The sequence below is a fragment of the Camelus bactrianus genome, chromosome 15, assembly GCF_048773025.1.
Source record: "Camelus bactrianus isolate YW-2024 breed Bactrian camel chromosome 15, ASM4877302v1, whole genome shotgun sequence".
NCBI classification, from domain to species: Eukaryota; Metazoa; Chordata; class Mammalia; order Artiodactyla; family Camelidae; genus Camelus; species Camelus bactrianus.
The window spans coordinates 59,429,418-59,456,772 of record NC_133553.1 but is presented as its reverse complement, the minus strand read 5'-3'; the positions used below and the strand labels follow the sequence as shown (position 1 = coordinate 59,456,772).

General features: G+C 35.7%; 1 protein-coding gene and 1 non-coding gene across 4 annotated transcripts in view; both read left to right on the top strand.

The window, feature by feature from the left end:
- The first annotated feature begins 1,921 nt into the window (after positions 1-1,921).
- The window catches only part of VPS54 (VPS54 subunit of GARP complex), an 84,981-nt gene continuing 59,547 nt past the window's right edge, over positions 1,922-27,355 (top strand). For 2 of the 3 annotated variants that reach the window (XR_012498981.1, XM_074341208.1), the window contains exons 1-3: positions 1,922-2,061; positions 24,498-24,653; positions 26,021-26,262. Coding sequence is in view for 2 of the 3 variants with exons in the window: in XM_074341208.1 (XP_074197309.1) it covers positions 24,518-24,653; positions 26,021-26,262 (378 nt within the window). In the remaining variant the exon portion in view is untranslated. The remainder of the gene's footprint in view (positions 2,062-24,497; positions 24,654-26,020; positions 26,263-27,355) is intronic. The other variant, XM_074341210.1, reaches the window with a different exon arrangement.
- On the top strand, positions 13,217-13,382 carry LOC123615942 (U1 spliceosomal RNA). The gene has a single exon (XR_006723771.1). It is a non-coding gene; the product is annotated as a U1 spliceosomal RNA (small nuclear RNA).

The following is a 27,355-nucleotide window of genomic DNA, read 5'->3' as shown; positions in this document are numbered from 1 at the left end:
GGATAATGAGGAAAGCAAACCAGTTGGTCTTGTTCTAGCGTCTGAGAGATACTTCATGGCTATTCTCTAATCCACGTGCCAACTAGAGCAATTTAGAATTTTTTCTGGAATAAGGTGGGGTATAAATGCAAATACTTTTTAAAAGGCCAAACCACCAGGTTTAAGGCGGCTTTCGAACTATTGTTGACTTCCTGATGTGGTTTCAAAATATAGGAACCTGCCAAATCCATTTCTTAAGTATAATCTATGAACTGATTCTAGACTTAAAGTGAACTTATTTTTGTCTCTGGCTTTTGATAAAATTTGGTGATTCTTTCTTTGGTATTTTTGTGAGATCTGGTTTTATGTGAGATCAGAGATTTAGGAGGATTCCTTTATTTATAGTTATATTTATTTCATATTGGAGATTGATACTCGCACTCTCCTTATTACAAAACTGTAGAGAAGTGAATTTAGAAAAACGTAATGTAAAAAATCTGTTATTTTTGTTGCTTCCTTCTCTCTTGTCCTTCCCATCCTCCAATTTTAGTTCTTTAGTGGGTAAAATTATTTTACAAAGAGTTACGTTTGCAGTTTTCAAAATGACTTCTTAGAAGTGAAATTTGCATCAATTTTTTTTTCCAATCCCCAACTGTGTTACATTTTCACTTTTGATTTGTTAAAACACAGTCTTATAAATGCCTGAAACTTTGAGATGTTTTTAGGCAAAGAAATGATTTGAAAACTGAAAGAAATCTTCCTAAAATTAAGACACAAGCGCTCTAATGGCCCTGATCTTTCTTTCAAATATTCTAAACATTCCGTTTCTTGAGGATTGTATTTTATTAGATTAAGATCACCAGCCCTCTGAAACCAGGCTGGATTGGATTACTGTTAAGAATCACAGTGAGGAGGTCTTGATAATACACACATTTCAAGTATCTCAGTCAAATAGCAGGAATAACTGATTTCAGCGCCAGAGAAGTTTGATAGGTGCCTGGGAGAAAGGCCTGGAACTAGGGAAAGACTTAGGGGCACGACGTGGTGGGGGAAGGCCTCGCTAGAGAGACGATGCAGTTTCCAGAGTCCAGTGGATTGTTGGGGAGGGGCTGGCCTTAAACTTATCGAAGGATACTTATTCGGGAAACTCTCAACAGCCTTCACTTTGAAGGGGTGAAAGGACAGGTGGAATGTTGTGGAAGTATCTGCTTAAATAGGTGCTGGGTGACTGAGGGATGTCTGGAGTTCGCTGGGCCGGGGAGTGGAGGGTGGTCGGGGGCCACGCTGAGGGGTCGCCGACCAGTCCCCGGGCAGGCGGCAGGCGGCACCGGGCTGCTCGCGAGAGCACCTCGGGGTGGGGGAAGGGTCGTGGGGGAAAGTCGAGTTCCGCGTGGATTTCTGTCTGCGTGGAGGCCCATTAGAGGAGGCGCCGAGCAGCTGCGCGGGGTATTCCGTGCTCCGGGGGAACGGCGGCGGCGTCCTCACCGGCCCGGCCCTCTCCCGAGGCAGCAAGCGCTCCCCCCGGCCCGGGCCGCGGCCCTCCCGCCCCCGCGGAGCCGCGCGGTGGATTGTGGGCTGGGGGCTGCGGCGGCCTCGCGGCGGCCTCCGGCGCTGTCTCCCCGGAACCTAGCCGGACCTAGGCGGGCCGGCGGGGCGAGGGGAAGCAGTGGAACTGGGAGCAGAAGCGCCGGGGGTAGTGGTCGCGGCGCGGCGGCGGCGGCGGCGGCGGCGGCGGCGGCTCCTCCGGAGGCCGGGGATGTGGGAGAGGCGGTGGCAGCAGCGGCGGAGGCGGCGCTGCGGACCCGGGGGAAACTGTTGGCTGACAGGACACCCGGGAGAGACGTGAGGGAGCCGCCGCTACCGCCTCTCACCCCCAAGCGGAGCTGGGCTCGAGAGGGCGGCCCTGTGCTCCCCCGGCCGACCGGCCAGCCGGCGCGGGGCGGAGGCGGGAAGCCGGGCTCGGGCCCAGCCGGGCTCCGGACGGCGGCGGCCGCGAAGCAGCAGCCTCGGCGCGACGTGGAGGTTTGGAGGCGGCGGCGATGCACTAGGCCTTGCTCTGGGGCGGCTGCCCGGGACCCGCAGGTAGGTGTCGGCCTGGCCCTACTCGGCCCCAGCGCTTCGCGGCCCACCCTCACCCGACCTCCCGTGGATAGAGGGACCGAGCCCCCACCCCTCTGCCTCCTCCCCGGCCCGCGCCGGGCAGAGTTTCGGTCACAACTGACCAGCGCCGTAGCTTCCATCTCTCCCGGCCACCTCCTCTTGCTAAGTCTCCCTCCGGGGTCGGGGCCAGCAGCCGGGCTTCTCACCTCCGGCCGGCGGCCCCCATGCCGCTCTCGCCCCTGCTGCCCCTCTCGGGGATCCGGGCTGTGGAACTTCCACCACCCTCCTTAGATGCTGCCCCAAAACTTTCCCTTTCTTTTTCCTCCTGAGCCCTTGGCCTCTTTTTGATCCCACTGGAGTAATTTAAATTAAAAAAAAATCACTTTTCTTCCTGGCGAAGGCCAACCCAAAGAATAACTCGGTGTTTTGCAGTTTGTCAATGTCGCTCGCAGTCATTTGTTCAGTAGTTAATTTTCTTCGGTTCTGCTTCTTTCCATCCCTGCATTGATACAAAGGCAGGCCTCCCCTGCCCTCCTGTCGTTGACAAGGGAACTTTTGCCTCCCCATTATAACTAACCACTTGGTTTGTCCGTGTGCTGAGTTCAGGATGGTATTTTTAGAATTTTGGCTGACCCGGGTTGCAATTTTAAAAAAAAATTCCCTTTTAACCAGGTTTACTTTTGTCCTTACTGAGGCGCTCCTTACTTTCGAAGAATTAAATTGGAATGTTTTTGTGTTTTGTTTTTAATTGGTTCTGTTTCTGATTTGTCAAACCCCAGGGCAATCTTAATAGTAAATGCTTACAAGGCAAGTGATGTCATGATAGTATACTGAGAAATGTGTTATTGTGGTAATTTAAACTGTAGATTTTGATAGACATTCAGATTGACTTTTATAAATATGACGGAGAGTTCTAATTGGTAGAGTACCTTGAGAGCCTTAATGCTTTCTAAGCAGTTATGATAGAACAGATGGAATGATGGGATTTGTTTGCTTGACTGTATTTGTATTGCAGTCAGTCTTATTTCCTAGAAATAGGTGTTACTTGGTGGTTCATAGTGGTCATCATTGCTTATGATAGGTTTTGGTAAAATTATTAATATGTGCAAATTTTGGGCGATTGATATTTGTGGTTTGGGGGATTAGATGTTGGCAATTTTGTTGTGATTTGGCTATTAAAATATGCTCTGTTAACTTCAGAAATATTGCGCTATTAGGAGAGATTACAATCTGAGGATGACTTTTAAAAGAAAAGATATTTTTGTTCTAATAAATTTTGTTCTTGGAGAGGTATTGTTACTTTAGCATTTGACTCTGAAATGTTTTTCATTGCTTTCAAATTATCCAAAGTTTACTAGGAAAAAATGATTAAATTTGCATGTTTGTTTTCTGGAAATGTTAAAATTTATTTCTGGTTAGGTGTTAAATTTTTATGACAGAATTAAAATCAAATCTTACATAACTCATGAAATGGCAAACTTTGCAGAATTTCTTAATCACATTCCTTTTCCTATGAATAAAAGTTGATTAAAGTTCCTTTTTCCTGCTTTTAGCTTTTTACAACTTTATTGAGTAAAATACACTCATTTAAAGTGTTAAATTAAACAATTTTTAGTATATTTACAGTGTTGTGCAACTGTCACCATACTCTAATTTTAGAACATGTTCATCACCCCAAAAAGAAACCTCTGCCCATTAGCAGTTACTTCCCATTCTCCCCACCCCACCCCACCCCCAGACCGAGGCAACCACTTTCCATCTCAATATTTGCTTATTGTGGTCCATTCATATGAGTAGTATCAGCTGCGTGAGAAGTTTTTCTTTTAAAATCAATTGCCACGTTTAAAATATTTTGAGTGAGGGAATAATCAGCTAATCACTGGTATTAAATAAGCGATGTTTTAAACAGTTAACATACTGCTTGGTTGTATTCATCATAGAGTACTATGAAGAGTGGAGAAAGAAAAGTTAGCATGAACGAATTCAGTGATCTCAAGAGGTGGCCTAGTCAGCTGGGAGTCAGTAAGTAAAAGTTGAAGGAGTATTTTTGCCATTGGGTGTTAAGGGTTGGGAAGGACCTTAAAGGTCATCAGCTTTCTTCTTGCTTCACAAATAGATGGTAGGAACCAGATGAGAAAATCTGAAGAGCAGAAGTTTGAATCTCTAGGATGCGTGGCTCAAGAACCATAGTGCGGCCATGTAAGGCAAGAAATGGAGATTTGCAAGTTAGAATTGTTTAGGTTTTATGTATGTATATATTTAACATTTTTACTAGCAGAATAGGCAGAGAACTGGACATTTCCCCATCTTTGGAATGGAACGGAAGTGGGGACTGATGTATCTCATGTAGATGAGATCGTTACAGAATCCTCCAAAATGCTTTGACCTAAAGGAGGATGCCATGTGTATTATTTAGGTATCTTTTTCTACTGTTACCATCTTGTTTTTAAAAATCCAAATTTAATTAAAAAAAATTATACTGGGCTGGTTGGAGGCCTTCTTTTTCAAAGACCCAGGGTGCAACATCTAAACCAGTGGTACTCAAACAGGAATAATTTTGCCCTCCAAGGGACATCTGGCAGTGTCTGAAGACATTTTTCGTTGTCACAACTGAAGGTGGGGTGCTATTGGCATCTAGCCAGGGATGTTGCTAAATATCCTGCTATGCACAGACATATCCTACCCCATGCTACCCTACACAAGAGAGTTATCTGGCCAAAATATCAGTAATGTTCAAAACTTACAGTTTGTGTGATTCTGGTAAGGGCCTGAGCTAATGTTCTTGACTCCCACCAGGTGGGAAGATACCCTCAGTGGTCATTGGTGGATTAGATTAACCTTTACGTCCTCTAACAACTCTCTCTTTGCAGGGGAGGCAGTTGAGGGAAAAGTGAAAGGAAATCTATGACATAATGCAGATATTCTTTAGTTTGTTAGTTTTCAAATCTGAAGTAAAAAATTTTTTTTCTGAAAATGTCATCCTTATTTTACTGCAAATTTGAACTATTATGTTTTGAAGTGTTCGTTATTGGTGCATAGGTTTTTTTAAAATACATTTATTTTTATTGAAGTATAGTCAGTTTACAATGTTGTGTCTGTTTGGCATAGGTTTTTGAAATTGGACATAGATAAATAATAGTGTTTTCTTTATCTAGATTTTTTCTTGGTAGCTTCAACTGCACAGAAAGGAGAAAAGTAAGCTGTGTTTAATTAGTAACGTATGTTGGCAATCCAGAAAAATTCAGAGCTATACTGAATCTCATCTCTTTTTTTTCTTATAGGCCCCACTTTTAAATTTCCTTTAAATAAACTTAATTTGGTGATGAAAGAAGAAAAGATTGAAGAGTTGGGATCACTTTTGCTCTTTACGAGCCTTTGGCTTTAGATAAATTACTCAGTCTTTCTGAGCTTCAGTTTTCTCATCTATAAAATAGGAATAGTGATAATTCCTGTATTATAAAGTTATTGTGAGAATTAAGGTAATGTTGTATTAAGATGCTATATCAACTATAAAATAACTATGCAAGTTAGTTACTGTACCTGAAACCAATATGTTATATATCAATTATAGCTCAATTTATTAGAAAGAGTTACTTATTTCAGAAGAATCAAATAAGAAAGGGATATAGATGGTGCCAAAGGCAGGAATATAGATAGCAAGGCAGAAAACAGTGACTGCTGATAGCCTCTCTAGGGAGAAGAGAGAAATTCTAAAAATGTATTGGTAATAAACTAGTAAAAGAACTAGTTATTATCACCATAATCTGAAGGTCTCTTACATAGGGACAAACTGACTTCCTTCACTAGCACCTGAGGGTATCACTGTTACTATGCAGTATAAAACTGATTATTAAAATGGTGAAATTAAGTTATCAAGAAAAGGTTACCTTGTTTTCAAAATACGCTGTTTGAAAAGTCATAAAAATATATGATTAATTTCAGAATTAAAATGTTCAGAATTGCTTTATTTGTGCAAAAAGTTTTAGTCTTATCAAGAGTAAGCTATAGTTATCTGGATCATTCCATTTTTGGGAATAATTCCTTCTATCTTCATTTAGTATTCGTGCCTTCCTTTATATTTGAAGACTTTTTCTACCAGTGGTAATTTCTCTTCAAATATGAAGATTTAATGGAAGAAATAGAGGTTTTTAAACTTACTCACTATTCGTAGAATCTCATCTCCTACGTTTGTTTCTTTTTGTATATTTTCAACATTCTTTTATACAAAAAGAGATGTTTCGATTTGTCTAGTAGTCCACAGTTGTGCTGTAGCATTTAGAGTTGAATTAACTGAAATACATGAAGTGAATGGGAAAAAAATGTAATCTCTTACAATTTTGTTAACTGGTCAACTTTCCTTCACAACCATACAGAAGTAAGATTGCAGATTAATAGAATTCCACTATGCAGTGAAATTTTTCTGGGCTAGCAGGAGGGTAGAATAGTTGGAGACAGTATTCAGAATAAGTCATGTCGTGGTATTGGTAGGTTTTCTTTTCTTTTTAATACGTTGAACTTAAAAAAATTAGATTGTAGAAGGTGGTGACAAGTTTTCATAGCAAAATGTGCTACTGATTTGGATAATTTTATATTCAAATAGCTTTTTGACTAAAAGTAAGTTCAGAGAATAGGTGTTTGTGTATGCATATTGTGGTAATGCATCATATTTTACGACATTTTTCTCCTGCAGAGTGAATGAATGCAGTAAAATTTTGAAATTGTTATAATTATGTCGAGAAAGTTTGTGCCTTGTTTTTTGTTTTGTTTTGTTTTTCAATTTGGCTAAATAAGATCCTGAGCTACAGCAGTGGCAGTTAGATTGGAGAGCAAAGGATGGATTTGTGGTGAATTTGAGAGATAGAATTCATACTATGGGACAGTTCAAGTTGGTATAGAAATTGAAAAACGTAGAGAAGTCAGGGAGTTAAGTTGGTTCTTGTGTTTATAGATTGGGAAACTACATAGACAGTGTTGCTATTAACTGAGCTAGAAAAGGAATAAATTTGGGGTAGGTAGAGGAAGAGGGTAAAGATGGTAGATAATGAGTTTAAGTTTTGAATATATTAAATTTTAGATATCTCTGAGATTTGTAGGTGAAGATGTCCAGTAGGCAGTTGTACATCTGGATGTGGGACACTGAAATGAGGTTAGATGTGGAGAAAGATATGGAATCTGTCCAGTTTTCACCATCTCCTCTATTTTTATCTGAGTTCAGACTACTGTCATCTCTCCCCTACATTATTACAAGTTTCCTGTCTGTTCTCTTCTAGTCTTAGTCTTCTCCAGACCATTCTCAGTGCAATAATCAGCAATCTTTCTTAAGGGCAAATTTGATCATATCATACCTCAGCTTAAATGATTTCTGTGACTTTATTTTATCCTCATGATGAAATCTACATTTCTTATTCCTTTAACGAATTTATAAATTCATTTAAGTTTTTTTCCCCAACTTATCTCTCTAGCCTAGTGACTCTCCATGACTCCCTGCTCTCCCTAAATACATAATTTTCTCACACACATTGAATTACTTGTGGTTTCTGGCAATAAACTCTCTTTTCTCTCTAAGCCTTTGCACTTACTCTTCCCTATTCCTGGAGGGCTTTCCTCAGCACACCCTTCCTTCCCTCCATTTGTCTGACTCCTTTCTACTTATCTTTAGTTCTTGGTAAGCCTTCATTGATTTATTATTATTATTATTATTTATTGAAAAATTTTAAACCCACAGAAAAGTCAAGAATAGTAGAGTGGACACTTACACATACACACACACACACACACACACTCACTCACTCACTCTCACTCTCTCTCTCTTCCCCCAGCACACATACAAACATACACTTCCCTTTTGCCAAACCTGAAAATGTGACGTAAATATCATGAGGCTTTACTCCTGTATCTTAAGCATGCATCCCCCAGTTACAGGGACATTCTCTTACACAGCCACAGTGCCATTATTATACCTTAGAATATCAACAATTACTCAATAACATTATTCAGCATATAGTCCATACTTAAATTTTCCCATTTGTCCCAAAATTCTTTATAGTGTTTTTTCTCCCTCTAATGAAAGATTCGATCAAAATTCATGCGTTGCAATTGGCTGTTATGTCTCTTCAGTCTTTCCCAGTCTGGACTAGTCCCACTGACTCCCTCTCTTCTTTGGTTTATCCTTTAAAAAGTAGATGTATTTGTCCTCGAGTATATTCCATATTCTGAATTATGTTTCTTTATGATTAGATTCTCGTTGAATATTTCTGGCAAGAATACCACACAGATGATATACATACCTACCACTTTATTGTATCAGGAGACACATAATGTCAGGCTGTCCCACTGTTGGTGATTCTAGCTTGATCACTTGGTAAAGGTGAGAACTGACAGAGCTCTCTACTATTTAATAAATAATTGATAATGTGGTAGGTACTTCATGGCCAAATAAATATCCTGTTCTTAACAACCTTTTAAACCAGTGGTTTTAGCATCCATTAAATGATCTTTGCTTGAATCAGTTATTACATTGGAAGATTACAAATGATGATTTTTCTGATTCTTTCATTCCATCTACATTTATTACCTTCAATGACTTTTGAGAGCATTGAGGTCAGGTTAGATGAAGACTGAATATAAGCAATTGATTTTAGAAATCAGGTCATTCCTCAGCTTTTCCCAAGCCAAGTGAGTGGTGAGAATGGGAGACAGATTTCTAGGAGGTAGACCAAAGAGAGAATAGAGGTCTCCTAGTGAAGGGGAGGCAAAAGTAAGTAACTTGAATAGATGGAGTGGAGGGAAAGAATTTTAGTTTTAGTACTTGAAAATTTTTTTTGATGGACTGATGAGATTGAAGATGAGAGAGTCAGGGAATAATTAATAGAACAAGGTCTCACATGAAATGGAGAAAGGTGAGATTCAGAACAGCAGGTTGGGGAATTAACTCTGGAAAGGAGTAGACACCATACTGTACCTCAGAAAGTTAGGAATTGTGTGTAGGTAAAGGTTAGGTACCTTTGCATAGGGATGGAAGAAGTCATATCTGAGGACTTTTTTAAGTTGGTGTGAAGTAGACAGTTACTTTTTGAGCATGAGATTGATGAAGGTAAGCTAGGGGACATGGTAGTAATGAAAGTTTGCCATAAATACTGTAGGGTTTGAGAAAGAGAAGTGTTTCAGGATAAATAAGTGAAAGGACTACTGAGTAGGGGGCCTCACTTGATTTTGGAGCTCATAAATGTATAATCTGCATGTTTTACATAAATTTTCTCTGACAGTGTTCTGCAGCCAGGAACAAAGCATGGATGAGGGAGGAGAGAATTGAACATGCAAGGGAAACTATTGAACTAGTTGACCATGGGATCCAAGCTAAGTAGAGAAGCTAGTAAGGCAAAATTGGGCTAAGAGACCAAATCAGTGGGGAGAGGTATAGAGGTAATGGTAACCAGTGATTAATTAAAATATTAATTTATTGTTGGCTTGGGGTTATTGTGCTAATGAACTTTATAGTTATTTACTTTATTCCTTAAACTAACATTTAATATTTTCATTCTTGAACCACTTACTGACTTACTGCAGATGAGTTTCTAGCTATTTTGCTTTATTTTCTTTAAAATTTCTTGAAAGCATCATCTTTATTGTTACTTAACATTTATACAGTACATACTTGTTTAGATTATTTAAAGACCCTCCCCTTTAAGGACCTAGATATAAAATATATTTTATTAATAAAAATAGACTTAGCACTAGATTATTTTTACCCTAAAAAACAAAAAGCAAGGCAGGGATAACCCGAATCAGTGGATAAATCCAAGTGTCATTTTTGTTCTCTTTAGGAATATATTAATAAATAATTTTCTTCTAGCACCTGTTTTCAGGGTAGGGTAGATTATACAAGTTTTATTTTAATTTCTTTCTTTTTTTTTGGTGGGGATAGGTAATTGGGTTTATTTATTTATTTAAATAGAGGTACTGGGGATTAAACACATGACCTCATGCAGGCTAAGCACTGAACTATCCCCTACCCGCCTAGATTTTATTTTAAATTTATTCTTTTTGTAGCCATATTAATAAATGCCTACTGGTTTACATATTTAAGACATTTGTATTCTCCAATAACTTTGAATGAGTGATTTTGGGATTTATTTGCTAAACTTTGGCCAAGACACCAAGAACAGAATACCAGTGTTCTATTCTGATTCACTTTGACAAAGATTTCACTAGTAGTACAGTAATATCAGTGGCCCAAAAGAGTGAAATAAAGCATCCAAGTTATATTTTGTTTTAACTGAATTTTTTACATGCTGGAGACAGATTTTATCACTGTAGAGTTTCATCATTCAGTTCCAGGCCTGTGACCCTTAGTTAATTTCAGGCTGCTATATTAAGTTGCTGATTAGTGCTAGGGAAAAAAGACATTGCTTTTATTTTGAATAACATCTAGATTTAAAAAATATATTTTTATTGTTTTTTGAGGATATTTATGATTTTTATTCCTGTTAAGGGTGTCACACATGAAATATCACTTACAGCCATTTAAAAATATGTACATTTAGTATTATAAATATTTATACTTTGTAGCCTCCTAGTTAAGGTTCTCTCTTATTGTTCCTTCTTGTCACTAAATCAACAGTAAATAAGGACCTTCAGGAAACACATGTATTCAGAGTTTCCTGCAAGGAACAGGTTTTCATAAATGTCAACTGGAAATGTAAGGAAAAAGCAAATTAGATTAGTGCAGCCGTGTTCTTATCTTCGGTGTTCCTTTAGCTTCGACTTGATTTCCCCCAATTTAGAAATACTGATAGAGGCAAGGAAAAAAAAAGAAAAACCACACTGTCCAACCAAAGGTCGATTTGATAGAAATTTGTAGAGATTATTTTTTAATCATAGTAATTTAAAATATCTCAATCTGTCAAATTCTAAGAAACATTTCCCGTAACACTTCTTGAATTTTAAGGGTCAATTTCTGATAAACGGTATAGTTAAATTTCTTTCATATAGCCAAGACACAAATAACAATATATTTCTACACTATTTAAGTATATGATTTATCACCTGACAGAATCCAATCTAATCATAATTTTTAAAAGTACTTAAAAACTAAAAAAATTATTTATCATAAACTTAGTGCTCACAATGATCTCAATAATGAAGCTAAAATTTAAACATAAAGATCTGGGTTTCAAGAAATACTAACAAATTAAGGCTGTCATAGAAATAAGTACTTGTCTATGCATCTTGATGGCACATAGTAGCATATTTATCCTACATTGCAGCTCAGGAATAATCTTTTTACTAAGAAAAATAGTAAATTATATTGATGAAAGTGTGTATTATCTTTTTCCCTGAGGAATAATTTTCTGGCTGTCCCAGTTGTACAAAATTCTTTGAACCTAAAACTGCTTTTAAAAAACAGTCTTAAAAAATTATCACAATCAAATGTTATTGCTGTCATTTATTTTTAATACAAGCTGGACTTAAATAATAATTATTTTTGTGAATAATTGTTGTTGGATCAGTAATTGACCTGATAAGGAGAAAAAGAAGACAGAAAAGTAAGCCACTGGGTGCTTGAAATGGATGGGAGGCAATAGTGAAAAACTTAGGTGTTGTGTTTTGTTTTTTTCTGGAAAGGCAATGTGGTTTGGTGACAGAGATATGGAATTTAGAATCAGAAGATCTGAAAATGCAAATTGTACCTTCACAGTCAGCTAGTTAAGTTGTTTGAAACCAAATTACTCTTAAACTTGTTTCTTTATCCATATAATAGGAATCATTGATTCATTCAGAAATGTTTTCTTGGTAGGCTTCTTGCTAGAAGACCAAGAAAATAATGTGAATGAAAGCAAGCAGTTATGAACTGTATCGTGTTTAGTCATATATTAATAATGATGTAATTCTTCTTCTTTTCCTTCTATTGCTTCCCTCTCCTCTGCCATCCTTTCATGGATAACATATTTTCAGTAATCTTAGGACTTAGATTGTCAGAACTAGTGGTGGAAGGGAGGCAATCCAGGTTCATCCAAGTCCCAGCTGATCTTCCTGCCCACCCCAGATAAGGGCATTAGGCACAAGAATAAGATGGAAGGGACTTTTCTGGATCAGCTTGCTCATTTTCTTACTGTTGCCTGACAAAGTCCTGTTTTTGTCAAGGTGGCTCTGCCCTAAGATGCCTCATAGTCTCTGAGTGTGGTATTCTCTGTTTTTTTGTTTTTTTTTTTTCTTCCTCTCCACCCCATCCCACCCCATGCCGATGAGTATCTAACTCTTCTGTCATCTCCCACTCCTGTCTCTTAGAAAGAAACCTCTCATCCCAGGGCATCAGGTTGGACCACTGGCTGGTGCCCAAGCACTAGAATGCAAAAAAAAAAAAAAAAAAAAAAGAAAAAAGAAAGAAAAAAGAAGAAAAGAAAAGAAGGAAAGAAAGAAAGAAAAAAGATTGTGTCTTTATCTCACCCTACAGTTGATTTCTTGCTATTTGCATACGAATACACTCAGATCTTTGTGGTCTAAAAAAATTCTTGCTCAAAATCTTAGACTCTTTTCTTTCATCACCAAAAAGATGTTGATATTGTTGCCTTTATTATTTTATCACGTACTTAATTTATTGTGACATGGCTTCTGCCCTAAATACTGTCCTAAAGCTGTTCTCATCCAGTATCCTTCCTGAAGTTAATAACTTCCTTGACCTCTCTCTTTGCAGTATGTTGACACTACTGTTCATACTTTCCTCCTGGACACTTCTCCCTTGGCTTCTGTATGGATAGTTTTTCTAATTGCTTCCTTACTTTCCTCTTAAATGTGTTTGCCCCACCCATTGCTCTGAGCTCTCATTAGCCCTCCTTTTCTGCACTTTCTTCTTTTGTAGTATTACTTTCCTGTGACTAGAATTATTTACTCTATTATTCCTGTAATGTAATTGAACTAGGAATAATGATGCAAAATTCAGGGAGGCAGGATTCTGTTTACTACAAGAAAGAGTGTTTTTTCCTAAAGCAATTTTAGTTGTTTTATAGTAATGATCTATTTTTGAACTAGTCATTTCTCCATTATTGAAGGTTTTCAAGTCGAGGCAGAAAGATCCCTTGTAGAAAGGATTCATATATTGGGTAGACAGTTAGTCAGGTGATCTTTTAAAGTAGTGTCCATACTTACCTTGGCAGGGAAGATACCATGATCATGAAGGTGGTTTTCCCAGGGTGAAACTTATCCATTGTATTCTGGTTATGCTGACCCTTGCAATTTCCCATATTTGTGGAAAACTCCGCTGCATAACTTGTGGTAGTGGAGGGCTGCGTTTGAGCATTCCCCTGAAAAAAAAATTTAAAAATAAAGTCCCATCCAACTCAGAGATTGTAATTTTTATCTCATGCACTCCACTCCCATGGATTGAACTTTGATCTTTATTCAGATGCCTTCCAAAGACATTTCTAGCCTCTCTGCCTCATCATCCTTCTTTTCTCCCACAAACATAGTTTTTGTCCAAAATTGCTTCTGTTTTACGCCTTGTTTTCTAGTTTCATCATCATTTTATAGTATTATTTTTTCTTTCCTTTTACTTTCCTTTTGCTGGCGTGGCTTTGAGGACCACTGTTCTAGGCTTCGGCTACTTTTCTGATAGGAAATTAATGTAATTATCCGCCCATATTGGTTTGCTGTCTCTTCTCCTTCCCTCCACTCAAACCAGGTGCACTCAAGCAAAGGACACCAATAAAGGAGGCTTGGGATCCTAAAGTTTAAATTTACTTTAAAATTTTGTATGGCACAGTCCAAATGTTAAGGCTTAAGATGTTTATAATAGTAATAATAATAAATAGTAGTGGTTGCAATTATTTATTGAATATCTACTGTGTGCCAGGTATTGTGTCATGAGCTTACAGTGGCTGTGTAAGTTATATTTCATTTAAATATAACAACACTCCTATGAGGGAGATACTGTTGCCTCTCATTTTACAAATGAGGAAACTGAGACTTAGGAACGTAAGAAAGTTGTCAGAGGTCACACAGCTAACTGACAAGAGATCTAACTCATTTTATGGCCAGTTTTCTTAACCAGTGTATTATATTGTTTAAGGGAAGGTAGAGATATAGAATCAAATTTTAGAAAGTCAGGTAGTGTTATACAAACAAGGTAACATATTTTTGACAGGTTTTTAGATTGCTTTGAATATACACGAACTTAAATGGGACACTGTTAGTGGCTTGTGTGTGCTTACCTCTTTTTCCATGATAGTCATTCATTAGTTCATTCATTCATTGAACATTCATGCAGTTCACTGAGTGCTTAGTCTCTGTACTGGGTTTGGTATAGGAAGAAGAATGAAATAAATATAAATTTACAGTATAGTGGGAGAGACAGGAAATAAGCAGGTAAATAAGTAATCATTTATGATTTGAGAAAGTACTATAAAGATCACAAACCATAATGCTAGTAAGAAAATTACAGGATATATATGTTGGATGGGGCATAGGGTAAGGGGAGGATATGCTTAGATACTATATGGTCAGGAAAAGCCTGTTAATAACCACTCTCAACATTTTGTTGTTTATCGTTTCATACATTATATATAGCTATAAAACGTTTCTGTATCAAAATGAGATTGTACTATATATTTTGTTTGTAATCTCATAATTGGGTCTCTTGAAACAATAGCCATTGTGTGTTAATTTCCTCACCTTCTATCCCACTCCGTCCACTGCAGTCAGCTTGCACCCCTACTGTTGGACTTGATGTTGCTTTCCTATGTGATTGGTCACTTCCTAATTGCCAAATCTAAAGGAGGTTTTCTTCCTTATTATTTTATTTGCACATTCTGAGCTGATTTTTTTCTCTTAATTTCCCCCCCCCACCTTCTTGGATGTTCCTTTCCATCTTTATCAGTAGTTTCTCTTTATATTTTTCTTTCATTTCTTTCTTCAGTGATGTTTGAGTCCTCTTAGGTTCTGTACTTGGCCCTCTTCACTAATTGTCTCCAGAGTGATATAATCAACACCAGTATCTTAAGTCTATAATGACTCACCACAGTCTTGTGCATTAAGTCCAAACTCCTTATAAGATTCCACCCAACTTAAGGACTATTCATTTTTTGTCTAAATAAAAAATTAATGAACCTTTACTAATATTTATTATGAGGATTGATACCAACATCTACAGTCAGTCCTTATGTTTATTTATCAGATAGTCACATTATATAGATCAGTGAGTAAACTCAACAGATTAACAGTGGTATCCTTTACTTAGTTCATCCTTGTGATGTAATAAAGCTTACACGAGTAGTTACTTCTGTTTATAGATTGTTATCTAGCTTTAACTAAACCAACTCTCACAGAATGTTTAATTAACCTAAAATGATTCCTGTAGAGAAATCATATCTTGGATGAATACTCATAATGGAACTGAAAGTAAACAACAAACCACAGAGTTGGATTCTCCTACTCTTAGTACAGGCTTTTCCACAGCCATACATAAAAGTACTCAAAGGAGTTGTCAAACTTAAGAATATGTTATGTGTTATTTTCTTTAACAAAAATAAAAAGCATTCCAAATTTGCTGATCTTTTTAGAGATGGCATATGACTGACAATAATATTTAACCAAAAATAATGAAACACACAGATACACAAACATATTCAGTCTGTTCCTGGAGGGTGGTTTTTTTTGGTTTGTTTTTACTTTTAAATAATGAATGAGAAAATATAGTAGTTGATTTTCTAGAAACACTCATGCTATAGTAAATCTATTTTGAAAATGGATGTTTGAAAATATTCCATCATTATGTTATTTGGTTAAACGATAAACTTGTTAAAAACCCAGACTGGAGTTTTCTAACTTGTTTTAAGAACCTCAAAATAGAGAGTTTAGAAAGTGTGATCAGTGATTTCTTCCACTTTGTTCTACACACATTTGTGAAGTATCCTTTTTTAATTTTTTCTTTAACAGGCATTGAAAGCCAGATTAAAAAAAATAATAAATTGAACTCAGAGCCAAACCTTTGAATCACCATTTCATAAAGTTTAAATCAAGATTTTTAATAATAATGAGGCATAGTGAGTCACATGGCTATCAGTTAAAGATAGAGTAAAAAGGTATTTTGCCATTAATTAGTAAACTACATTATTTTAAAGTCTTTCCTTTTTATCTTTTAAAAATTTGCATTTAGCATGTTTTTATATTAAATACATTAATACAGTGGTACCCTACGTAATTGGTAAATGATGATTGCTTAAAAATTTTTAACTGATGGGATTCAGGATCAAAAAAGTTTATAGACTGCTGATACAGACAATAAGCATCCCAAGTTCAAAAGAAAGCCAGTTTTCTGTGGGTTATAATCATTAGAAAAGATTCATAGTGGAGGTAGGTGTAAGGCTGAAGGTGAGTATTTGCAGTTTAATAATAGCGTTGTTGCTGATTAGTAAAGTGTGGTGGTTAATTTTGTGTCAGTTTTATTGGGCTAAGGGATCCCCATGTAGTTGGTAAAACATTAATTCTAGGTGTGTCTTTGTAGGTGTTTCTGGAAGAAATTAGCATTTGATTCAGTAGACTGAGTAAAGTAAGATCTGCCCTTGCCAGTGAGGGCAGGCATCATCCTTATCTAATCCTTTGAAGGCTGGAATAAAAAAGGTAAAGGTAGGATGAATTTGTTTTCTCTTCTTGAGCTGGGACATCCATCTTCTCTGGCCCTCGTGAATCAGAGCTCTTGGTTCTAGGCCTTTGTACTACAGGACTTAATACCAGTGGCCCCCTGGCTTTCTAGGTCTTTGGCCTTGGACTGAATTTTACCATCTGCTTTCCTGGTTCTCCAGCTTGCGTAAGACAGATTATGGGACTTCTTGGCCTCCATAACTGGGTGGTGAGCCATTTCCTTGAATAACTCTTTTATAAGTATCCTGTAGGGTCTGTTTCTCTGGATAACCCTGCTAATACACAGATAGTAATTTGTTTTCATAGAAGAACATTTGGAAAATTTAAAAAAGCACAAACAAAAGTACAAATTTCTTGGAATTCTGTCACTTGGAGGTAACCATTTTTAATATTGTGGTATATGTTTGCAATTTTTTTTTGCAAATGTGTATTCTTACTTCAAAGTAGAAAATTGGGATCGTACTCTACATATTGTTCTGAAAACTGTTTCCACTTAACAATATATGTTACACATTTTTATGTCTTTAAGTATTCTGTAATCCTATTTCAAAAAATTTTAATTGTGGTAAAAATATGTATTATATAACATTTATCATCTTAACCATCTTTAAGTGTACAGTTCAGTAGTGTTAAGTATATTCACATTGTTGTGCAGCCAATCTTCAAAACTTTTTTCATCTTGCAAAATTGAAACACTATAACCCATCAGACAGTTCTCTATTTCCCCTCCCCTGGCCCCTGACAACCACATTGTGCTTTCTGTGTCTATGATTTTGACTGTTTAGATACTTCATGTAAGTGGAATCATACAGTATTTGTCTTTTTGTGATTGGCTTAATTTCACTTAGTATAATGTCTTCAAGGTTCATCCATGCTGTAACATAGTCGGAATTTCCTTCCTTGTTAAGGCTGAATAATAATAATATTCCATTGTGTATATGTACCACATTTGTTTATTCATCTTTCAATGGCCACTTTCCTTGCTTCCACCTCTTGGCTATTTTGAATAATGTTACTGTTACATGGGTGTACAAATATCTCCCCAAGACCCTTTTATCAGTTCTTTTGGGTATATACCCAGAAGTAGAATTGCTCCATCATATGATAATTCTATTTTTACTTTTTTGGAGAATTGCCATGCTGTTTTCTGTTAATGGCTGCACCATTTTACTTCCCACCAAAAGTGCATAAGGCTTCCTGTACCTCCACATCCTTGCCAACATTTATTTGTTGTTGTTGTTGTTGTTGTTATTATTGTTTTAGGTAGTAATCATCCTAATGGATGTGGAGTCTGCAGTTCTATTTTTAATGTTTTGGAGTGTGTATGTATTTGTTTTCTTAAGATACATAATCTAAAAGTGAAATTTGAAATGACCTTTGGAAGGACAAGAGGCATTAGATAGGTACAAAGATGGTATGAATACTCCAGGAAGGGCACAACCATAACAAAGACTAGGAGACCTTAATAGCGTGATGGATTAGAGGAACAGTTAGACCACGATGTCTGGAATAAAGATTATCCATGGGTAATTGGAAATAGGGTTAGAAAGGAAGGTAAACATCAGTTGTGGAAATCCTTGAGTACCAGCTTGTGAAGCTTGACATTTGTTTGGAAGTTGATGAATAATATTAAAGGTTTTTGAGCTGAAATATGACAAAATGAAAACTTTCTAGAAGATTAATCCTAAAGCAATGTGTAGAATGATTTAGATTGGAAGCAGAGAGACCAGTTAGAGGCCCACAGTATGATCAAAGGACGATAGACGGCAGGCAAGTTTAGATTTTATTAAGTAGGGTATATTATAAAGTAGAGTATCACTTTTGAAAAATAGGAGAACAGAAGTAAAGTGGTTTGTTAGTTTATCTGTGTTTTAACCACTCTGGTAAAATGTTTTGTATACATTGAAATGGTAGAGGGGAAAAAGACTTTTGCTATTACCTTACCTGTAATAGACAATTTCATGAATAGTTCAGAGTTGACTGTAAATGATTTTGTAATATCAATGCTTCCTTTAAGCAGTTAATATTACAGTGTAGAAGCAAGGGGATAAATTTTTGCACAGTATCTGGGTAATGCCTCGGTAAATGTTTGTCTCAGCTGCCTTCTCATTCAGCCTTTAAGGAATTCCAGTTTCTAAATGTGATATTACTCTTCTGCAACTTTGAAACTTGATTGAAGTTTATTGATTTTTTCTTGCATATTTGAAGTTGTACAATAACGCCATCTTCAGGTAGATTAACAGTTACAAATTGCATGTTTTCCCTTTTCTCTGATACTTATATTTTGCATTATTTGTCTGTTTAACATTGACAACTATGTAAAGTTTCTATCCCCCAACTTTTTATTGTGAAAAATAAAAAACATACAGAAAAGTAAAAGAACATGTTACACTCATATGTATTTCACTGAGATAAACCATTTTTAACATCTTGCGGTATTTGTTTTATCTGTGTGTATTTTTTTGCTGAATCATTTGAAAGTAAGTGCATACTTCACTTCTAAATACTTCAGTGTTCATGTCCTGAGTATAAGGACATTTTCCCATACTCTCAATACCATTAATATACCTAAGAAAATTAATAATAATTCTAGAATATCATATAACATCCAATTCATATTCAAAAATTTTCAGTTGTCCCAAGAATGTATTGGAGCCATTTTTTTTTTTCTTCTTTAACCAGGATCCAGTGAAGGCTCACATATTGCCTTTAGTTGCTGTCTCTTTATTTTAATGTAGAATAGTTCCCCACCTTTTAAAAATGACATTGATCCAAGTGTCCAGACCAATTTTGTTGTAGAATGTCTCATATTTTCAATTTGTTTGTTTCCCTGTGTTGTGGTTTAAATCTCACTATCCTGTTTCCCTCTTTTTTCTTATACTGGAAGATAGGTCTACATCAGAGGTACTTGACCTTCGGTTTACATAGTCTGTAGGGTCTGTGGATAGAACTGAGGGAGTCTGTGAACTTTAGATGGGGAAAAATTATATCTTTGTTTTCATTCACTGGTTCTCAACTGGGATGATTTTGTCTTGTCTCCTCTTTTCTCCCACCTAGCAATGTTTGGCTTTGTCTGAAGACATTTTTGGTTGTCACAATTGGCTGGGAGGCTGTTATTGGCATCAGCTGGATAGAGGCTAGGAATGCATCTAAAGATCCTACAGTGTACCGAGGGGAGCCCCCAACAACAAAGAATTGTGTAGCTCAAAATGTCAGTGTCAATGGTGCTTGACATTAAACCCTGCTTTAACTGAATTTTAGTTAATTATGAGTGTAGAAAACCCTTCATAGGGTTGTTAGCACTACCTGTAACTTTGTCACCAAGAGAAATTTCAGATGTCTTCATATTACATTAAATTGTTGCAGGTATCTTGAAATATTTATGTTCATTTATTGCTTAGAAATTTAGATTTGTATTAATCAAGAAGCAAAAATTTTACTATATTACAATTTTAAAAGATAATTTGATAGCTGTAGTTCAGTATAACTGTTCATTGTAATCTTATGTATTTTATGGATTATAAACGTTATTTTGGAAATGGGTCTGTAGACCTTACCAGACTGCCAAAGAATCCACAGGACAAAAAGGTTTAACCCTTGGTCTAGAGGCTTGATTAGATTGGGTTAAACATTTCTGGTGAGAATGCTTCATAGGTAATGATGTTTATTTCATATTTGTCATTTCATGAATCACATAATATCAAGTTGTCTTACTATTATGAATCATGTCAAGTTTGATGACTTTAAGTTAATTAAAGTAGTGACAACTAGATCTTTCCATTCTAAAGATACATTTTCCCCTTTACATTGCAAAATAATCTGTGAGGTAATATTTTGGCAGTGGTGAATTTTCTGTTTCTGAGCAACCTCTTACCTAATTACTTCAGCATACATTGATGATTTTGCCTAAATTGATTTTTACATCAGAGGTTACAAAATAGTGATTTTAGATTTCAGTAATTTCTTCATATTTATGGCATTCTTCTGTAAAGAAGAGATTTCCTTTTCCCACCCCACTCCACTCCCTTTTCCTCATCCCTCTCATTCCTCAAATATTATATAGTTTCATTATTTTAAATTTATTCAATATGTTACACTCAATTAGAGTTTTGTTTTGTTTTTGAGTGCTCAACTTGTCCTAAATGTAGCCAGTGGAAGCCCCTTTAACTTGGTGCTTGGTCCTTTTCACAGATCCTACTGGTCTTAGCGCATTTCCTTGCTTTCTGACGCTACAAGAGTTCTCAGGATCCACTTGTTCTTTCTGTGCTCCAGGTTTGGAGTCATGTATTTCTTCAAAAAAACCATGGTTTCTTTTTGGGGAATAGTATTTAAAACCAGGATCTGAGGACTTGAAGTGCTCATTGCTTGTGGAGTGACACTGCTTTTAGGCCCTTTTAATAGAAGCTTTTAAATAAACTTAACATACGAAAGTATTTTGAGCTATAAGAAAGAAAGTCAAATGTTTCTGATTTACTTATCCTTGCAGATTCTTTCTTTTGGAATGAATGAGTTTGTTTGTTCCTTTATTAGTTAGTCTAGACCCCTGCTTTTATCTACTCACTCAAGAATTTTTGGTAGCTATCTAACTAATCTATTTTACTAATCTATTTTACCTATCACCCATTTCATTCATCTTTATGTAATAAATAATATTTATTATTTACTATCTGTGTGCCAGGAACTGTGTTAGGCATGTAGAAGACACAGGAAAATGGAAACATCAAGAAGTTCACAGTCTAATAAGGAAGACCTATATGAAAACCAAAATTTCAGTATGATCTGTGCAAAAATAGAAATATATAAACAGTAAGTGTAAGAAACCAAAGAAGGCTGAGTAGATAATGTCAGAGTATGGTATTGATATAATTATGAGAAGATTACCATGTGAAGAAAGGTAGAACTATTTGTAAGTTCTCATTGTTGGTTACCATTGGTTTAATGCCCAATTTGTATCTAGATGTGTAGGTATAAGTGGAAGTATTAGAAATCAGGGGTTACCTGCATTTAGTGCTGAGAGCTGTCCTTTCTCCTGTATCCTGTGTTTTTTGTTTTTATTTTTGCTGATTTTTTTTTTTCTGGGTAGGTAAACTATTCTTTACTTACACGAATCATCATTTCTGTTCTTTAGCCGTTCAATGAAAGATTATTCCTTTGCTGGAATTAATTTGGTTTAGAGGCCATTTGGATTTGCTATATTTGTTTATAAATCCAGGCTTTCTGAATAAGTGCATCATGTTTTATTGCCAATGACTGCACTTGCCGAGTGTTTGCATCATACTTGGTATGTGGTTATTAATCCAAAGTTTGATTCTTACTGTGGGGAGATTATCTTAATAAATACAGAATCATGAGGGAATTGGAAAGTCAGATCTTTAGAAATTGGGGCTCACCTGTGTAGGCAGTACCCTAATTTTACATAGTTCCTTTAAAGCTAGAGATTATCCCTCTTTTCATAAGAATTAGAAGGGTGTAGGAAAAACAGAAAACTTGTACATGTTTCCCAATTCAGACTCCTTAAGGAGTGAATAAGGTATTTTCTTTCGGTGTGTAGATACAGGAATAACTTACAGGAGTCTAGAAATGTTTTTCCACAAGTCCTTATCTTCCTAAGTATTTCTAGCTTCCTAGAATGGGAATTAGGTTTTCTTTTTGCTGTAAAAAACAACATAGTGGTAAGCAGAATATATTGAAGTGGTAGTGTGGTATTTTTGAAACCACTATTTATCTGACATCAAGAAATAGATGTTCAACATAAATTCATTTTCCATGTGTTTGTAGCCTACCTCTTTAAGTGTCAAAGTTTGTGTATTTTAGCCATTTTCTTTGAGGAAATTAACAAAAAAAGACAAACAGACTTCATGTTACATTTAGAATTGTCTTTACCAAACACCGTACAGGGATTCCCTGTTATCAGTGTTTTCTATCCTTTAGATATTTCTTTTCTCTTAAATACGCAAATGCTTTTATACAGAAACAACCGTACACTTCATGTGTATGGATATGATTGCAGCAGGCCAGTGAATGCCTTTCAAACCAAGGCCTGGATTAATTTTCCCAGATATTTTCATCATAGTACTCTTTCACCTCCAAGCTTCTAAAGGCTCCTAGAGTCTGACCATACTGTGTTTGCCTGTGGGTGTGTGTAAATATGATTAATTTGTCATTGCTTTTGTCAGCATTTTGTTAGCAAACATTTCAGTCTAGCCAGGTCAGTTTCCACACAGTCTTATGATTATTCCATGTCCCTTATCCCTTGTTCATGCTGTTGTTTCCTTTCTGTTCAGGGACTTTGAGGAAGTTATGTATCTTTGTGCATTTTCTTGACAGCTTGTTTCTTACGGTCTCAGTGATAGTATAATTGGATTGTTTCCTTTGCATTAGAAGGACTGAGACAGGTATGCAAGGAAGTCTAGAAAATGTAATTTTTAGCTTTCCACCAAACTAGAGAGGAATTAGAGAGGATGACTTTTGTCACCAGTCCTAGCCTTTTAACTCTGCTTTTTATTTCTCACCCTTATTTTTCTGTTCACCAGATTTCCTAAATTGGCTTTAAAAAAAAAAAAACTTGTAAAGCCACATCTATTTTTGTAAACCACCTAGTCTTTCTGGGCCTTGCTATACTTACCTCTGTGGGAAAACTTAGAGTAGGTGATCTCTTAAGTTTCCCACAGCTATAAGCTTCTGTTTATGTTCATTTTTTAATTCTTTCATTAAAAAATATTTATTGAATGCCTGCTCTTTGGTAGATATGATCAGCCATATAAGATTTTCTACCCTCCAATAATAAAACAATTCATGTTCTCAGTATCGAGGTTATGTACTGCTTCATTTATAAAGTCTTACCCTACACTGTAGCCTATATTATGTCGTCTTGCTTCACAAATTGCTTCAGCACTTATTAAAAAAAAAGACGTAGATTACCTTGTGTTTTGATTATTTTGATTACTTAATGTAATTGCAGGTACCTCGAAGAATGATACTCTTTTTATAATCATTTAATATAGTGCTAGTCACACAGTAATTATAATCATAATAATAACTAACATTTATGAACACTAACTTTGAGGCAGGCATTGTTTAAAATGTTTTCCATATATCCATTCCTTTAATGATTATAAAATGCTTGTGAGATGAGATCTCTTTTCACCTCCATTTTTACAGATGAAGAAAGCACACAGAGGTTAAATAAATTTCCTCAGGATTATATTGCTGGTAAATGAAGCCAGGATATGAGCACAGACAGTCAGATTTAAAAAACCCATGTACTTATACATTTTGCTATAATGTGTAATTATTATATACTTGTTGAATGAATGGAAATGTTTTTGTTTTTAATATGTATTGGTTACACTTTTGGTATATTTTCACTTTGGATAAAGGACTAAATAAGGATATTTCACTCTGAATACTTTTTTAAAATGTATTATTTTATATTTAATTTTACTTTAATTTGGGGAGGAATTTGGTTTATTTATTCACTTATTTTTTAATGAAGGTACTGAGGTTTGAACCCAGGACCTTGTGCAAGCTAAGCATGCACTGTACCACTGAGCTGTACCCTCCCCTCAGAGGAGAATACTTTTTAAATAAGGACAAATAACTTACCAAACTGAATATAGTGAATGACTCTCACAATTAATAATGAATATTCAAATTGTGTAGTTACACTTTGAGGGATTTTGGATAATATATTTTTCAAAGAAAATTTGTGATATGCGTAATACTTACAGATGAATGTTGCTTTGTATTAAGTGTCTTGATTATTGTTTGTTGCTCATTTTCAGTTGAGTGGTGATTTTATGCAATGGCTTCAAGCCACAGTTCTTCACCAGTGCCTCAAGGAAGCAGCAGTGATGTTTTCTTTAAAAAAGAGGTAGATCCAACAAAACACATTCGACCTGTGCAGTCACTGCCAGATGTGTGTCCCAAGGAACCCACAGGTAATGCCTTTTTTGGGGGAAGGGGGATTTTTACTGAGGATTTGTTTTATCTTTAAATGAAGATTTCATATACTTATCTCAAAAGAGTACATTTTATGATGTGGAAACTAAACACATATAATTTGGAAGTAAGTTGATTGAGAAATTGGAATATAGTTCTTTTCATGCATTTCCATGAAAAAAGTCACTTATGTAAACTGAAAAAATAATTTAAAAAATGAGAGTACAAGTTGAAAGTTCTTTACTTAAACATAGAACAGTCAGTCCTCATTGTTTGCAGATTCCATGTTTGCAAATTTGCCTACTCCCGAAAACTTGCTTGTAACCCCCAAATCGATACTTGTGACACTTTTGTGGTCATTTGCAGACATGCAGAAAGTGAAAAATTTGAATCTACTGATCCACTTGAGGTTGAACAAAGCAATATTGTGCCTTCTTGTTTCAGCTTTCATGCTGTAAACACATGTCCCTTTTGTGGTCTATTTAGTGCCACATTTTTTTGGTGTTGTGCTTTTTGTTAGTGATTTTGCTGTTTGAAATGGTTCCCAAATGTAGTGTTGAAGTGCTTTCTAGTGTTTCTTAGCACTAGAAGGCTGTATTATGTCTTATGAGGAAAATACATGTTATATAAGCTTCATTCAGGTATGAATTATAGTGGTGTTAGCCATGAGTTCAGTGTTACTGAATGAACTATATATTAAATAAGGTGTCTTTAAGCAGAAATACATACAAAACAAGATTCTGTATTGATTGGTTGATGAAAGTATTATGACCGGATTTTCAGAAACCTAACTCTTGGTATCTTCCCTAGGAATAAAGGTTCAGTATTTGCTTATTAAGTGTTCCAGTGACTTTGTAGGACAAAACTGTAAATAACGAGAACCAACTGTGTATTTTTCTTTCCTTTGTGGTTAGTGTCACAGCAGCTTTTAGGTTATCTAACTTTAAGCTGAATAAAAGCATATTGGAACCAGGAGTGTCTGCCATAATATAATAGAAAAAAGGCCTACCTGTGAAAAAAACTGGAGTGTTAAAGGATAGAAGATATACAATAGAAGGTAGAAGAGTTTTGATGTTGAAAAAAGATAGAGAAATTGTACATTAAGGAATTAATGACTTTATCATCCACCCCATCTTGCAACTACAAACCCTCAATTTGCATATCCTTTATCTTGTACATATTTTTTCTCCCCTTGGCAATTGATGCTGGAAGCTGAAGTTTATTTAATCAAATTGACTTTTTAAAAGCATTTGCTATAGAAGAGGGAGTTTAGTTGCTTTGTATAATCTAAGCATTTTTATTTTTCTATGATATACTTTCAGACATAAAACTTACTTTACAGAGTTCTCTTGTTTACTTTTTGCAGGTGATTCAAATAGTTTATGTGTTGCCCCATCTCTAGTTACAGATCAACATAGATGGACTATATATCATTCCAAAGTAAATCTCCCAGCAGCATTAAATGATCCTAGATTAGCAAAAAGAGAATCTGACTTCTTCACAAAAACATGGGGATTGGACTTTGTGGACACTGAAGTCATACCTTCATTCTACCTCCCACAGATCAGCAAGGAACATTTTACAATATATCAACAGGAAATCTCTCAGGTAATATCCAGTCTTGCAATTGGTTATAGTCAGGTCAAAAGAAGTATTTTTAGTTTGATTTATTATAGATTTTTGACCAATAATCTTTGATGAGCCTATGGTATTCTTTTCTGTTCTACACATTCTGTTGTCTTGGGTTGTATTTAATTCTTTGCTTAAATATATACTTCTCTTACAGTAGTGAATTTTCAGAGTGACCCATTCCTAATAGTGCTAAGATTCAACCTGAAACTCATCCTACCTACCAAGGAGAAAAAGGTTCTTTTAGGCCTGTAAAGCCCGGATAATTTGTGGGGTTTAAGAAATGAGTAGTGGGATTGTTTCTATGTCTCTCAGTCATCACAGACAATTCAACAGAGCATCCTAGCTCTAGCAGATTTAATACGTTGTTTTAAGCTTGGTTCTCAGAGCAAGAACTGAGTGCAGTGCTGAGTTTGAGATGGCTTGTTACTCATTTTTAGTAAGTGACTATTATCAATATAATTCTAGTTACCATTTCAATCTTTAAAAAATCATCATTAAACTGGTACAGGGGATTTAAAAACTTAAAAAAATTGAGATATAATTTATATATATATATATATATATATATAAAACATATTAGCCTAGGTGTACAATATAATGATTTGATATTTGTGTATATTGTAAAATAATCACCACAATAAATCTGATCAACATCCATCATTGTATGTAGTTACAAAAAATTCTTTTTTCTTGCAACAAGGACTTTAAGATCTGTTCTTAAAGTTCTTAAGATCTGTTCTTTTAGCAACCTTCAAATATTCAGTGCAGTATTACTAACTATAGTCATCATGCTTTATGTTACATCCCTGTGACTGAATTATTTTATAACTGAAAGTTTGTATAAGGGATATTTATTTATATTCTTATAATTTCTTTTTATACTTTTTAAATTAGCAAGCCTAATTTGCATTTAGCTCATTTTATTTCATTTGATTAGTTTGTTCTTTTTATTATTTGGAAATAGGCTGAATATGGCTATATTATTTTCATTAATACTATATAGTATCTGGTTCATTTTTAGTACCACCCAATATTTTTGTTCAGAAACTGTAAATGTTTCCTTTTGTAT